Source organism: Corvus cornix, chromosome 14 (genome assembly GCF_000738735.6).
Source record: "Corvus cornix cornix isolate S_Up_H32 chromosome 14, ASM73873v5, whole genome shotgun sequence".
Classification (NCBI taxonomy): Eukaryota; Metazoa; Chordata; class Aves; order Passeriformes; family Corvidae; genus Corvus; species Corvus cornix.
The window spans coordinates 6,153,846-6,168,905 of record NC_046344.1 but is presented as its reverse complement, the minus strand read 5'-3'; the positions used below and the strand labels follow the sequence as shown (position 1 = coordinate 6,168,905).

The 15,060-nt window shown below is 48.5% G+C and overlaps 4 protein-coding genes across 5 annotated transcripts; 3 read left to right on the top strand and 1 right to left on the bottom strand.

The window, feature by feature from the left end:
* Window positions 1–693: 693 nt before the first annotated feature.
* Window positions 694–2,438, top strand: ATP5MF (ATP synthase membrane subunit f). The gene is made up of 4 exons (XM_039560126.1): window positions 694–759; window positions 849–956; window positions 1,778–1,894; window positions 2,224–2,438. Exons 1-4 carry the CDS (start codon window positions 744–746, stop codon window positions 2,250–2,252), a joined length of 270 nt encoding a protein of 89 aa, XP_039416060.1. The 5' UTR covers window positions 694–743; the 3' UTR covers window positions 2,253–2,438.
* An 845-nt stretch (window positions 2,439–3,283) lies between these two features.
* Window positions 3,284–10,129, bottom strand: CPSF4 (cleavage and polyadenylation specific factor 4). Of its 2 annotated transcripts, XM_019281773.2 has the most exons (8): window positions 9,854–10,129; window positions 8,862–8,912; window positions 8,202–8,354; window positions 7,337–7,432; window positions 7,101–7,194; window positions 6,331–6,403; window positions 5,684–5,776; window positions 3,284–4,498 (listed from the first exon to the last, which is right to left on the bottom strand). In XM_019281773.2, exons 1-8 carry the CDS (start codon window positions 9,954–9,956, stop codon window positions 4,430–4,432), a joined length of 732 nt encoding a protein of 243 aa, XP_019137318.2. In that variant the 5' UTR covers window positions 9,957–10,129; the 3' UTR covers window positions 3,284–4,429. The 2 variants fall into 2 exon arrangements, with proteins under 2 accessions (XP_019137318.2, XP_019137317.2); XM_019281772.2 differs by lacking the exon at window positions 6,331–6,403.
* Window positions 10,130–10,140: 11 nt separating this feature from the next.
* LOC104684793 (pentatricopeptide repeat-containing protein 1, mitochondrial) lies at window positions 10,141–12,687 on the top strand. Its single transcript, XM_010392359.3, has 4 exons — window positions 10,141–10,878; window positions 11,415–11,555; window positions 11,750–11,968; window positions 12,499–12,687. The coding sequence occupies exons 1-4, from the start codon at window positions 10,141–10,143 to the stop codon at window positions 12,685–12,687; spliced, it is 1,287 nt and encodes a 428-aa protein (XP_010390661.3).
* Window positions 12,688–13,998: 1,311 nt separating this feature from the next.
* On the top strand, window positions 13,999–15,029 carry LOC120410785 (pentatricopeptide repeat-containing protein 1, mitochondrial-like). The gene is made up of 3 exons (XM_039560125.1): window positions 13,999–14,188; window positions 14,294–14,476; window positions 14,696–15,029. The coding sequence occupies exons 1-3, from the start codon at window positions 14,117–14,119 to the stop codon at window positions 14,873–14,875; spliced, it is 435 nt and encodes a 144-aa protein (XP_039416059.1). The 5' UTR covers window positions 13,999–14,116; the 3' UTR covers window positions 14,876–15,029.
* The last annotated feature ends 31 nt before the right edge of the window (window positions 15,030–15,060 follow it).

The following is a 15,060-nucleotide window of genomic DNA, read 5'->3' as shown; positions in this document are numbered from 1 at the left end:
TTTTTCTATATTTTCTCACAATCTGAAGCACTGCGAGGAGGGCACCTGACACCCCATAACGTGGGACGGTGCGAGGCGCTGCCCTGGGGGATTGAAGGACGTGCTCAGGAGTTGTTTACCATCCCTTGAGGAGGGGCCCAGCTGCTGAAGGGACCTGCTGGACTAGAAATGAAGGACAAATCCCTCAGGTGCCCCAGTTCCCTCCCAGGCTGGCAGCACCTGTGGCATCCGGGGCAGCGTGTGCAGCCCCCAGAGAGGAGATCACAGAATCATGGACTGTTAAGGGATTGAAGGACCTTAAAGATCATCTCATTCCATGTCCTGCCATGGGCAGGGACACCTTCCACCATCCCAGGTTGCTCCAAGCCCTGTACAGCCTGGCCTTGGACACTTCCAGGGATGGGGCAGCCACAGCTTCTCTGGGCAGCCTGTGCCAGGGCCTCACCACCCTCACAGGGAGAAATTTTTTCTGTATATCTAACCGAAATTTCCCCTGCTTCCAATGTGTACCCATTACTCCTTGTCCCGTCACTAGGACGGGCTGGATGGGCTCAAGGCGACACCGGGGCGCCCACGGTCCCTCCTGAGGGGGGCGTGACACACCCAACATGGCGTCGTGACACACCCAACATGGCGCTGGACACACCCAACATGGCGCTGGCCCCGCCCCACCCGCCATCCGGGTACCCGCCCTTCCCTCCTCCCATGAGCCCCTGCGGCCCGTTCCTTCCGGGCACATCAAGATGGCGCAGCCGCCGGGTGAGTGCGGAGAGATCAAGGTGACCGTGGTGCCCTCCTCCCTCCCTCAGCCCCGTGCTGACCGGCTTCTCTCCCTCTCCCTGCCGCAGTTCTCCTTAAGGACACCAAGCTGATGGACGTGAAGCTGGGCCAGCTGGGCAGCTGGCTGGCCATGAGGGACTTCACCCCCGGCGGCATTATGGGCGCTGTGCAAAGAGGTGAGGAGGCTGCGGGGGAGGCCCGGAAGGTGCGGGGCCCTGGATCCGTTCTCCTGACGGAGGCAGGGAGAGCAGCACACAAGAGCCCCTGGCTGCCGCAGTGGATGTTGCCGGGGGGTGGGGGCGTCTGGCAGCGCAGGGGCTGCTCCATGACGAGTTTTGCCTTCCCAGAGCAGTTTCTGTTGTAACATCTCGTTTTTGCATCTGTAAACTTATTTCTCGTGTGGGTTTTATCCAGCTGATGTTTGTTCTCAGTATTTTTTCTTGTACAAAGGAGAAATGGGGTGCCCTTAGTCCTGAACCCATTGGCTGAAAATCTCGGGGTTTCCCAAGATCACAAGTAAATAAAAAATAGTTTAAAAGCAGTTGATCCCTACAGATGGTAAAAAAGGAAACAGGGCTCTTATGGATCACTTGGGACCACTGTCCTTTGCTATAGGCAGAGATCTCATTCAGGTATATTTAAACACAATGTCAAATGCAACTGTCTGCATTTGATAATACACATGTGTATGTTTGTAATACATGGAAGACTTACATAGTTCCAAAGCAGCTTGAGCTCATGAAAGTCACAATAATACTTAGGGGAAAATGGGTTTTTTTCCCTTTTATTTTTTTTTTTTTTAAGGCTTAGAGCTGTTAACTTGAGATCACCTTGCTCAACTAACACACAGGTTCCCTCCTCTCAGATTTGCTTCTGAGACCTTCAGATGTTTCATAAGAAACAATTTCCTGAAGTTCTGTGAATCCAGGCTGCTTCTTTCTCACACAGGGTAACACACAGCTCATCTGGCTGCTCTGAACACTTTCCTCCTCCACAGGTTACAACAGATACTACAACAAATACATCAATGTGAGGAAGGGGGGCATCGGGGGTATCTCCATGCTGCTGGCTGGGTATGTTGTCCTCAGCTACGTGTGGAGCTACAGTCACGTGAGTAAGTAAAAACCATGGCTGAGTGTGTGCAGGGGACCTTGGAAGGTTGCCTGGGGAATAGAAGCAATTACCTGCTGCTGCTTTTAGAAATAAAATGCAAGATTGTTGGCAAACAAACTTCTTGTAACCATAGAAAACTTGATGCTTACTGAGTCTTTTCTTGGTAATGAAGGAAGTTTAGACCTTGGTGCCTGTCTGACCTGACAGCACGTAGAAAATACATGCTCAGGGGTTTTTTTTATTAGAGTGCTGTCTTGCCTCTAATTTCAGGTGTGGTGGGGTTTTTTTCTTTTGAGTTCAGCAGAATTAACTTGCTGTGCTTTGCTGCAGAGCATGACCGCAGGAGGAAGTACCACTGAAACACCATCAGAAGGTGGAGGTGCAGCTCCTGGCACAGCTGGCCTGACAGAAGACATTAGAACTATAGATATTAAATCTGTACTCTTGTGACCAATAATAAAGTGCACACACTTTACATTTCCTGAGCTGACACTCTCCTAATTGAATTGTTAATTGTACTGTGCAAATAAATTTGTCTTCTGAGAGTTTCACCCCTCAGGGTAAGTTCACAGGGAAAGCAGCTGCTCCTTGGGTTGTATTATGAACTGGGGGAACTGTTGCAACTGATTAGTTTGATAAAAATAAAAGCATTGGATTGCTTCCTGGCCATTATGGGCAGGCTGGACAAGGGGCTGAGAGGATGTGTTTTGATTTGAAAGAATTTCTGAGCTTTGGGCCTGTTGGTGTTTCTGGTTCTCAGTCAGGCTGTCACCAGGGCCTGAAGGTATTGGGGCAGTTTTCCACCATTGCAGAGCACTGTCTGAGGTGAGACAGATCTGCACTCTCCTTCTGTCACTGCCTCAGATAACCCAAAATTTCCACCAAAACTCTACCTCCTTTCATTGCCAAAGCTAGGAGGGAATGAGCTTCAGACTTCAAATCCATCAAAATAAACCAAAGGAAAACTTTCTTCTTGACTTAAATGCAGCTTAAAGGAGCATCTGTGGGTTTGGCCCCAGCTCTGAGCTTCCTCACACCCCGATGTCACACCAGCACCTGGAGCTGGGCACTGCAGGGCTGACCTGAACCATCCTTGTCTGAACAGCACGGAGAGTGAAAAACACTTCCTGAAGGACACAAACCTCCCAAGAGCTTCAGTGTTTACAGGAAGGCTTTCAGTGTTGGAAAACTGGTACTGAAGCCCAAAAACTGAACTCAGTGGGGAAGGTGGTGAGACACTGGAGTGTTTTAGTTCCCTTCCCACATGCCCAGTTGCACACAGATCACACAGCTCAGTCTGAGGGGGGCACAAAGTGTCATGAAAGTGATGGTCTGTGACTACAGACTTGAAACTTCCACAGTGAAATAACTGCAGTCATTGACACCAACACAGGCTCTGGTCACTTCTCTTAATCCAGCCACATTACCTTGTTCTTCAAGAAAAGTAAATTCACAGCCAGCTTTTGCCATCAGTACATTTCAATAAAAACAAAGTATAAAGGCAGGCAGCAAATGAAGAGATGGGGTAGAATCAATAAGGCTCACATTGTGGGCAATTTTTTTCTTTTAATTCACATTTTGTCATTGGCCCTTTTGAAATAGTCATCTCAAAATAAATGGGGTTTGGGTTGAAAACAAAAACTGCTCTCAGAAGGAATCTCTACCAACACTTTTAAAAGCAATGTTCCATAAGAATATACAGGTCCACTTCCTGGTCTCCACAGTGTGGGAATACCTGCTCAGTGTGAGCTGGATGATGGGGGCTGAGACAAGGCTCTTCTATTCCTACTCCAAGACATGCTCATTTCCCTCCTTTCTGCAAGTGGGAACTGAGCACAGATGCAGCTTTCCTATAATTATTGTTCCTTATTGTCTGGCTAACCAGAGAGATGCCAATTTATTCTCCCCTTGATCCGTTCTCTCCCAGAAGACTGATTTCTAACCTTCAGTACAGCAAGAAGCACAGAAACAAAGCAAGTGGACATGGGTTTTACTGCCTGATGTACGTGAGGGGTTATGTCAGCCACCAGGACAAGCTCACCAGGCTGACCTGGAAACAGGACTTTGCTTTTGAAAAGCTACAGGACAGCAGAATCCCTGCTTCCTCACTGAGGAGAAGGCATTGTAAGTGTTAAGTTTTCCCAGTCAGTCTTCCTGCTTCCACAAGCAGGGCTGAAATGCTGCAGATTCTCCAAAGAGAAGTAGCAGAAGGAAAATACTTTAGAGAAACACTGGCCTAAGATGTGTTTACATGGAGTGCTGCACCAGTAAGGGCTTGGTTTATCTACAGGCTTTTAGATCTACCTTTCATCAGGGCTCAATGAAAACAGGCGGAGGCCAAAATCGATTTTAAAAAGGTTAAAACTTAAAAAAGTTGGGGACAATTACAAAAATGTTGCTTAGCAGCAGCCAGCCTCTGACCAGTTCTTTCAGTAATGGCATTAAAAAAACAACCTGATTAATAGCTCCAGACATTGTGCTAGGCAGAAACCTTTCCTCAGTGGTAACAGCTCCCTTGCACCTTCCTGCTGCACCTTCACTGTCCACTGAGAAAGGCCAAGTGTCCTTTGGTGCATCTGTTGGCATAATGACCTTTTTCACCACACTGAAAGAGAAAGAGACAGGAATTATTGCAGAGTTCCAGCTTTTTCCTTCTAGCCACCTTCATTAAGGCACCCAGCAACTGCTGCCATTTGGAAGCTTTTCCACACATGGAAGATGCAGCATTTAGCAGGTGAAGTGGAACAGGGTGTCAGGAGGGACAGGATTTATGGGCTGCTACCACTTCTTGGAGCAAAAGCTGCTTCTATGCTGGGAGTAACCTGATGCCATGTTATTCTAAGGCATTTCAAAGGAGAGAACACTCAGCACACAAGGAGGATTTCAACATTTGAGGCTTCTAGGACTACTCCATCTGATAGGCACCATATCCATGGGGAGTCTCCTGGTCAGCTATCCTGAATTAAACACAGAAAAGCACCTCTGAACTTGAGAAAGTCACAGATTCATGACTTTGCATCTTAAAACTACTCAAACACAGAGAAATGCCAGTATCTGGTGCAACAGCCTTCTCCAGATCTGTAATTTACTTGCAGATAAAATAACAGGCAGCTATTAAAGGTTTTCAGTGGAATGGATTCAGCTATTTAATATCCCCAATGTCCAATCACAGCAATTTTCACCCAAACAAGCACAAGGCTCAGAGCTAACATGTAAAATGTTGTAACTGTCAGGGCTAATGGGACAGGAAGATTTTGTCCTTTTCTAGTGATAGGGGCTTTTGTGGAAAAATACAGAGATGGAAAGTTGATGGTGTCTGAATTTTCCTGGTGCTCCTCAATGAGCAACCAAGGTGAACAACTCATTCCTTGGTTTGACACCACAGGGTGCATTTACAACTCAAATACTGAGCAGGCTTTGCAAACCTAATTTCTGTTACTTTCAAGGACCTTCCAGGCTAACAGGGGAGAATAATCTACACCCACCAGTATAAGCAAATTAGCTTATGAGACAAAAAAATTACTCTTATTTTTGAAATATGCAGCTTGACAGTCTCCTTCCAGTCTTTGGGGCAGGGTTTCCTGTTCATTAGCAGACAGCAGAGTCCTACAGAATTTGTCATTGTCACAGCAACTCCAGGACTAGCAAGGCAGTGACCTCAGAACTCACGGCCAATTCCCACAGCTGTATCCAGGCACCACACAATGTCTACTGAGCAAAGCTCAGAATTCATGAACCCCTCTACACTGTGAAAAAGCCTTTCCCTCCTTAGCCCTCCCCTCTGCATTACCTTGTAGCAGGTGACCTGCTCCAACGGCCGGGGTCCTCTGTTCCCACTGTTGTTATTTTGAGACTGCATGACTCCAATGACTTGGGGTGTCCTCTGTTGGGTAGGAGAAGAGTTCTGACTCGTTAAGTGCATCCAGAATAAAGATCTTTGTGGCTGTTGTTTTGTTAAGAAGGTAAAAGAGCACCCCATATGTCAAATGATCAATTTTCTTCCAAATCTGTGTGTGGGTGCTCTGCCAGCTGGAGCACCAGAGAGAAGAAATCAAGCACTGAGCCTTACAAAGCCCAGTGATCCTGTTTTTCTCTGGAAAGCAGATTTGAAGAGTAGGTTTAGGCTGCTAAAATATCATTGCCATCACGGAGGGATGTCAACCTGATTACAAAACCTGGCAGACTGCAGCACAACCACATATGATGTGCTTCTGTGTAGCGTGGGAGTGTTCTGTGACATGATCTCCATGTGAAGTTGGAACAATTGTGGGGCTTTCACCACTATAATGGCACTCAGGGTTGCTCACTGCTTAATTCTCTTGTCCAGACTCAAGAGCCTGAGTGCCCAGTTTTGACCACTAGACAATCAATTCTATTTTAAAGCACTGTGGGAGAGGTTTGAGGGTGGCTGTGTGGGGAGGCAGGGGATCTGGGTACCTTTTGCTGTGTTTGTGTTGGCTGAGGCAGTGGTGGTTGCTCTGTGGTTCCCATTGGCAGTTCAAACCGAGGGCTGGTTTAGAAGGAAACAAGAAAATTGATTCTCAAATCATATGCCAGCATTTTGTCATCAGCTCAGTCAAGTAACTCCAAACAACAAAACATTCAGCCAGTTAAATCTGGCTCACAGGAAACAGACCTCCCCATTTCTCTTTGCATGTGTGTAGCATATCCCTCTGCTTTCTGGAATATAAATCCATGTGATTCCACTGCACTGATGGCATCTAATCACCATGCCAGTCTTACTGGGAGCTCCCTGGAGAGGCCCTGGCCCATATCATAGAATGGTTTGGGTTGGAAGGGATCTCAAAGCTCATACAGTTCAACCCCCTGCCATAAGCAGGGACAGCTTCCTCTACACCAGGCTCCCCTAAGCCCCATTCAGCCTGGCCTTGGACACTTTCAGGGATGAGGCAGGCACAGCTTCTCTGGGCAACCTGTGCCAGGGCCTCCCCACCTCCACAGGGAAGAATTTTTTTCTAATGTCTAATCTAAACCTACTCACTTTCAGTCTGAAATCATTCCCCCTTGTCCTGTCACTAAATGCTCTTGTAAATACTTTCTCAATCCTCAAATCGGTAAAAATTTGGCCCAACTGAACACCGGCAAATCTCCAAACCATTGGGAAGCACGGGAGCACCCTCATTTGACATGTAGCAGATCACAAGGGAAACAAACAAGGCTGCAGGGCAGGCCTGGAGCATACTCACTGCATGAATTTACAGGCAGGCCCCTCTGGACAGAATCCTACCAGGTAATTCACACAAATGACTCTCCGAGTGTGCCGATGTCTGCAGAGGGGACCTGCAACACAAAGCTCAGCAGTTCACACTCCACATATCCATATCCCAGCAGCACATCCACCAGCAGGTCATGCAAAGAGACAACAGCAACACCCTGCCCTTGATCTCCAGCCACAGAAGCAGCGACTGTGGGAGGTACATACCGTGTTTACAGAAGCCTCTGTCATACCAGGGACAGTCTTTGATCTTAGATTCCGGGTCGATGTGCAAAAATGGGCATTCCTTGTTACTGCATTCCCCTGTACCAAAGGCAAACACACTTCCCAGTCAACTGTGCAGGTTTGAGATCAAAATGACTCTTAAAACATTACCTGGATCATGTAGCTCCCAGAGAGCTGTTACCAACATTTTTAAGTTCAGGCACAACAGTCTAACTGCCTGCCTTATTAACCTCCTTAAAGAGCTCCAAGGACTCATCCCTGGTGAGCTAAGTTCAACCAGACTGGATTATTTTTGTTTTTTAAAACAGTGGGGGAACTAAATTTGAAAGAGCAGTCATGGTAACAAACCCCAAACATTTGGTGCACCAGAAGTGTGGAGAAACTACGAACTGCACACTAACCTCAATCCAAGGAAACCTACAAGACTGTAAGTTTCTGGCAGCAAGTTGCCTCATTATGTCCAGATCTCCAGAGCTGGAAAGCAAGTGCATAAAAGTTTTGCACTCCCATGCCCTCTGCTGCTCATCAGCTCCCCAAAACCAGAGTCATGCAAAGACCAGCTGCTCTGCCTACTCATGTCATACCCAAAAAAATGAGCTTAAGGCAAAAAAAAGCAGTAAAAACAGCTGTTTCCCCCCTCTTCGTGCAAGGGACAAGCTCTCAAGTGAAGACATCTACAATACACCATAAATTTATGTGGATAATCAGGTGAAGCAGATCTGGAAAAATGTCAATCTAACATCAGACACAGAAGAATGTAACGCTCCGAGGATGGATGAGAGGGATGCACCAGGATCTTCTTCAGCCTCCCACACCAGCAAGGATCGGTTCAGCAGGAGCTACTTACCAAATTTGGAGTAGAAGTAACACTCGGGCATCTTGGTCATGTCATATTCGTGCAGGAACTCGCACTGGTCTCCCTTTTTGCACAGTCCTCGTAGCCAGTGTTTACAAACAACTGTCTTTTCCCCACTGATGTGTCGGAACGGGCACATGCCTCCTGTGAAGGGTGGATGGGGCAAGGAGAAGGGAAAAAAGAACAATTAAAATGTGTCATGTCGGGTAACAGCAACACCTTGTTCCCCTCTACAAGAGGGGTTTCAGAAAACATCACTTATGATTTCAGCCTTAAATGATAACAGCAAAACGGGGAGCTCCAAAACAGTCTTGTGATACCCTCTAATGAGCTTCACAACAAAGTCTCCAGCTCTTAATCCTGGCAACTAAAAACCACATCAACTAAGAGGCAGATCCACAGCAAAGTCTGCTTGTGGCAAGTTCAAACCTTCCTTTAACAGAAGCTTTGCTTATTCACTTCCCAACTTCCTTAAAAAATGCCATTATTTCCCAATTGCTGCAGATATTCCGACATCCTTCAGTTTTATCCTCTGTCTAGGTTAGCCTCAGCTTTACAAAACAAGAACACTATAAACAGTGCTAGAAAATCTATTTTCACCCCTCCACCCTGTGAGAATAATTGCCTTTTCCAGTATTCCATACAACTTGCCTTTTCCACATGCTGCCTTTAAAAAAAACTCACAGACAGCTGCGCCCGACTCTGTGGAGAGAACAAGGAAACATTATTTGCTTTAACAAACCTCTATGGCAACTTTTACAATATTTCTGTCCTAGAAAGAAAATGATCTCCAACATCAAGAGAAAAGTAATATTTTGGTTTGGGGAATTTACTTTCCTGCAGGAGTTCCTTGTCAAAGCCTGGCACTCAAAAATAACTGTCTTCTTCTTGAGGGACATGAAAAGGAATTTGCAGAGATTTGGAGGTGCTTGTTTTGCTTTTCAGCAATTTAAGTTCTCAGCTGGGTTTTCCTCTGCTGTTAAGTCAGTCATATCACAGAATATCCTGAGTTGGACGGGACCTACAGGGATCATTGAAGTTCAACTCCTGAACCCTGCATTTATAGTCATGACATTAACAGTCTTGTAGTATTTTTTACCAGAACTGCCTGAAACAACCATTAGCATGTTATTCCTTACTGATCCTGGCCAACAGGAAGTCAAACACAAGTTTAGTAGCCCAGCCAGAAAAATTCAGAAAACTACGAGTCTCCTGAGTCTGTGTCAGACAGAATGAAAATATTTAGAGCCAGCCACGGATATACCTCAAGAGGATGACTCTTGTCATCGAAATGCCTCATCTGCTAAAAGTGAATGAAAAAGGAAATATAAAATACTTTGCAGGAGAGCTACGTTTATTCACGGTAACACCTCAAGTTTAATTTTCCAGCCTGGCTGGGTAGTAGCTACTGATTTCACTAAGTAGAAAAGAAAAACATCTGGGTTAAGACACAAACCTCACGGGGAAAGCGGAAGTTGGGTGGATCTATGGATAAAACCTGAGGACGACGCTCAGATCCCTGAAAACCTCCCAGCCACCGCAGTCCTGCCCAGCCCACCCTCCTCGGCCCCATGGCCCCCGCCCCAGGACGAGGGGCCCAGCCCCGGCCCGAGCACCCCGCAGAGGAGAGAGCCCACACGCACTGTCCATGCCAGGGAAGGGGAGCGGCTGTGCCCCCAGCTGCTGCTCCACGGCCAGCTCCAGGTCGAACGTGATGTGGTCCACGCTGGCTATGAGCTCTTGCATGGTGGCAGCTGGGGGCCGCCGGCAACGGGAAGGTAGGGGCGGAATGGTGGCGGTGTTGGTGGCGGCGGGCGGGCGGGCCCGGGCGGGCCCGGCCCGGCCCGCTCCGCTCCGCGCCGGCAGCGCCTGCAGTGAGGGGAGGCGGCGGCGGCAGCCCCGTGGCCGCCCCGCGCCGCCCGCCCGCGGAATGACGGGACCCACGGCGGGCACGGCCGCCCGGCGGGCAGTGCGCGCGGCCCGGCCAATCAGCGCCCGGGGCGCCTCCGCCCGGCGGGCAGCGCGCGCGCACCCGCCAATCAGAGACCGCCGGCTCCGCCGAGGACGCGCCCCTTCCTTGCGCGCAGGCGCCGCGGGTCGGGGGGTGACGGGGGATGGTGCCGGCGCGGGGCCGGATCCCGATCCCGATCCCGGTCCCGGTCCCGGTCCCGTTCCGCACCCGCTCGCTTCCGGGGGCAGCGGGCACATCATGGGCTCCCTGCGGCTCCTCGTCCCCCGCTGGTGCCGCTACGCCTCCCCTGCTCTGCTGCGGGCGCGGTGCGCAGCCCCCGGGGTTGGATCCGGCCGGGCGCCGCTCCTGCCCCGGCCCCCAGGCCAGGGCTCGCTGCCGGGCTGGAGAACGTGCAGCTCCTGCCAGGCTTCCTGCAAACTGCCCGGCAGCGACCCGAGAGAGATCAGTGCTGGCAGCTCCGCTGGAGCTACCGAGGAGCAGAAGGATGATGATGATGATGATGAAGGCGTGGAGTTCGGGACGCTATCCGATAAATTTTCCTCTAGAAAATATTACCACAAAACCACAGCGCGCTTTCGGGATTTGAAGTTTCAAGAAGAAGGAGAAGAAGAACCAGAAAGAAAACCTCGACGTGGGCCTAAGAACACCCCATACTGGTACTTCCTACGGTGCAAGGCCCTCATCAAAGAGGACAAGGTTTGAGCCCAGCTTTTCTCTTGTTTTGAATAGCACTGTTGAAAGATGCAGCTCTGACCAATGTCTATCACTTGGTATCTTTACAGAAAGAATTAAAATAATAATTTCTTGTAGAATCATAATAGAGCTGTTTGGGTTGGAAGGGACCTTAAAGATCATCCAGTTCCATCCCCTGCCATGGGCAGGGACACCTTCCACTATCCCAGGTTGCTCCAAGCCCTGTCCAGCCTGGCCTTGGACACTTCCAGGGATGTGGGCAGCCACAGCTTCTATGGGCACCCTGTGCTAATGCCCCACTTCCCTCACAGTGAAGTATTTCTTCCCAATATCTAACCTAAATCTCCTTCTGTCAGCTTAAAGCCACCCCACCTTGTCCTATTACCACATGCCCTTGTCCGAAGACCCTCTCCAGCCTTCTTGTGAGGAACCCCACACTTTGTAGGACTTGCACTGCAATCTGCCCATAGCTGCATATATTAATATCCATTGTAATTGGTTTTCTTCTGCCTTGTGATGGATTTTTCTCATCCTTGTAGCTGGCAGAGGCTCTGGAGCTGTTTGAGGTGCAGATGCTGAAGGAGGAGCGTGTCCAGCCAGAAGAAAGCAATTACACCGTTCTCATTGGCGGCTGTGGCAGGGTTGGCTACGTGAAAAAGGCATTCAGGCTCTACAATGATGTAGGTTTAACTTCTCTTTCAAAACATTTTCTAAGCTAAAACTACTTCAAGCATTCACTATGTTACTTTGTCTCCAAAATGCCTTCAAGTTAGTGTTGGCACCTTCTTAGCCTAAAACTCTTAAAAACAAGTTAAAAAATTCAAGATGTCCTTTTGCAAAAAAGCCAGTTCAAATCCTTCTTCTCTTCCTCTAGATGAAAAAACGAGGGTTAATCCCCACAGAGGCCACTTACACAGCCCTGTTCAATGCCTGTGCTGAGTCTCCATGGAAGGACTCGGGGCTGCAGAGCGCCCTGAAACTGCGGCAGCAGCTGCAGAGCAAAAACGAGGAGCTGAACCTCATCACCTACCATGCCCTGCTGAAGGTCTGTGCCCTCTGCTCAGACCTCAGGATGTGCGTGGATGTACTCAAGGTAAATAGGTTGCTTTTTCCCTGTAATCTGTTGGGGTTATGGCTCCTGGAAGTTGTCATGTTGCATCAGGTTTTAATTTCATTTCCAGCAGAGATAATTACAGATCATGTGTTTATATTTCATTGATGCTTATCGTCATACAGTGAAATTGTACATACCAAACTTTAAGCTTAATTACCTGAAAGGAGGCAGCTTTGGCTTTAAAATTGATAAGGTATGTCAAAAGCTTACCAGAGTTTTCGTGGAGTTCACAGATACCATTTGTGTCCCTTCCTTGTTTTGAAGACCTGGCTCTTTTTAGAGCTCTTTACAGCAGCTCTTGTCAGCAGGGCCCTTCCAAAAATATCTAAAAAGGTTGCTGTTCCTGCCCCAGGTTCCCATCAGGGCTCTCTCCCAGAGCAATCCTTCTGCTCAAACATTTGGAGCTCACCCTATGCTTTGTTACCTCTATCCCCAGAAGATGACAGTGGTATTTGAGCTTCACCACACAGTGTAACTGGGAGATTTAATACTCTCTCTGCTCTTTTCAGGAAATTGTGCAGAAGGGCCATGTCCTCACAGCTGAGACCTTCAGCTTCCTTCTCATGAGCTGCATAAAAGACAGAGAGAACGGCTTCCGATTGGCCTTGCAGGTTTGTCCTCATGTTCTAGGAGAGGGGGGGGAAGTGCTGCTGTGCTGTAACCATAACTTGAACACATGGAAGGTAGCAGGGTGGTGAAATGGGAGGAGTTCAGCTCCTCCTAGCGCAAGTTCTGAAAACTGGACATTGCTCAGGACATCTCATATGCTGGTAAATAGCCCTGGATCATCTCACAGGGCTCTCCAGCTCAAGGTCACTGTCCTTCTCACACAGATGTGCTTACAGGCTGTTAGAGATGGTCTTAGTATTTAATATCCATCTTCCCCTCTTCAGGTTTGGAAACAAATGAATAAGCTGGGAATAAAGGCTGACAGCCACACCTACAACCTGATGCTGCGTGCGGCCAGAGACTGTGGGATCGGCGATCCTGCCACGGCCTCTAAACTTCTGCTCAGTCCCCCTGAGAACTCACCTCAGCTACAGCTGCCACCTGGCAGGCGGAAGGAAAAGGTGAAAAATCAGAGGAAGAAGGCATCAGAGAGTGCTGCTGTCCAGCTGGATGTGGAAGCTATGGAAAAACAATTATTTCAGGAGAGTTCAGTGCAGCCCAAGGAATGGATCCAGCAACAAAATAAAGATGTGGCTCGGGCTGAAGCAGAACCAGCTGTTCCTGACAGCCCCAGCGTCACTCACAGCAGGGCTGGAGCCTTGATGAGGCGAGCCTGGAGTGAGATGGAGCAGGAACAGGCACACCCAAGACAGAAGCTGCCTTTCTGCAACCTGCCCAACTTGTTGGATTCCAGGATGCCTGACACAGCCGTAGTTTCCTTGGGGACAGTGGCCACGCCATCCCATAGACTGGCTTTGATGGGGGATGTGGAGGGATTCTTGAACAAAATGAAAGAGGACAATGCAGAGCCCAACATCAAAACGTTCACATTACTGGCTGAGCTTGTGGAACCCCAGAGCCCCTCAGAGTCCTCTTTGCTGGCACTGTTGGATCATCATAAAGTAAAAGTAGATGTGACCTTCTTTAACACTTTAATGAGGAAGAGAAGTAAACAGGGAGACCTGGAGGGAGCAAAGGTGAGAGAAAAACCTCAGAACCAGCCCTATCACCACCTCCTGGTCTCAGGCCTCCTGTGTTTTACTGAGACCCATTTCCCTGTCCACAATAGAAACTGGGATCTCACACTGTTTCCACAAGGTGGTGCTTGGGTTAATTTCTAAGTATTTCTGGATTCTGTTCTAGCACGTCCAGCTCCCTATTTGGAAAGCTACAGTGAGATTTTTTTGGGAAGTGATGCCAACACTTGTATCTTGCAGAGCGTGCTGCCAGCTCTGGTGAAGAGGGGACTGTCACCTAATCTCCAGACATTTTGTAACTTGGCAATTGCCTGCCACAAACAGCAGGATGGACTGCAGCTGCTCTCAGATTTGAAGGTAATCAAGAAAAATCTGCTGCTGCTTGGGGTCTGAGCTGCAGGAAGAGGCAAAGTGAAAGGTTAATGCTTTTGAAAGACCTGCTGAGGTTTTCGTGGTCAGTGGTTTTGTTCTCCCCAAAAACATGGAGCTCCAGAGTAGCTGGTCTGCCCTGCACCTGTGCTGGCACTGCACAAGCTGCTTCACAGGTCCCATGGTGAGAGTTGTGCTCCTTGTGTAAAAAGTGCCTGCCTTTTCCTTCTGTGAGTCCTGCACTAGTCAGCAGATAAACTTCTTTAACTGTAGCATTTGTTCTTTGCAGAGGTCTGGAATAACTCCCAACAAATACATCTACAGCACCCTCATTGCTGCTGCTGTGAGGCAGCTGGATTACAGTTACCTCACGGAGATCCTGCGGGACATGAGGAATAACCAGGTGCCTCCCAATGAAGTGATCATCCGGCAGCTGGAGTTCGCAGCACGGTACCCTCCCAAATTTGACAGGGTAAGGAGCCAGGACTGACAGGGTGTGAAGGCATCACAAAGGACACCAACAAGGGAGGGGAATCATAAATGTCTGCCTGGGTGTCCTTTGGGTTTGTCTGGTCTGGCTGATGGTTACTTGATTGCTGTTTCTTCAGTAGCATCTTGTAGCTCCTGCAGGCTGGTGCCCAAGTGAGCTCTGATCTAATAGAAACTTGTTTTGTTGGATTTCTCTTTGCAGTATAAGTACAAAAACCCATACCTGGAGAAGATTGATGGTTTCCGTGGCTACTACTACCGGTGGTTAAAAGTTATGGCTGGAGAGGAGACGCCCCACCCCTGGGCCAAGTACAGGACAGCAAAGCCTGGTGGGCAGGACAGCGAGGCAGAGGCTGTGCAGGAAAAGGGAGCAGGATGCTGAAGTTTCAAGTTTTTCTAGCACAAGGAAGATGCATGACTTGCTTCTTTAAAGTGGCTTGTAGTAAAGCTGCTTCATATTTCCCCAACCCCCAGTTGCAAACTTCTTGCAATAGCTACTTAATAAAATATTTCCTTTTGTTTTAAGGAGGAGCAAATACGTTTTCAGTGAATTTCCTTCAACTGCCA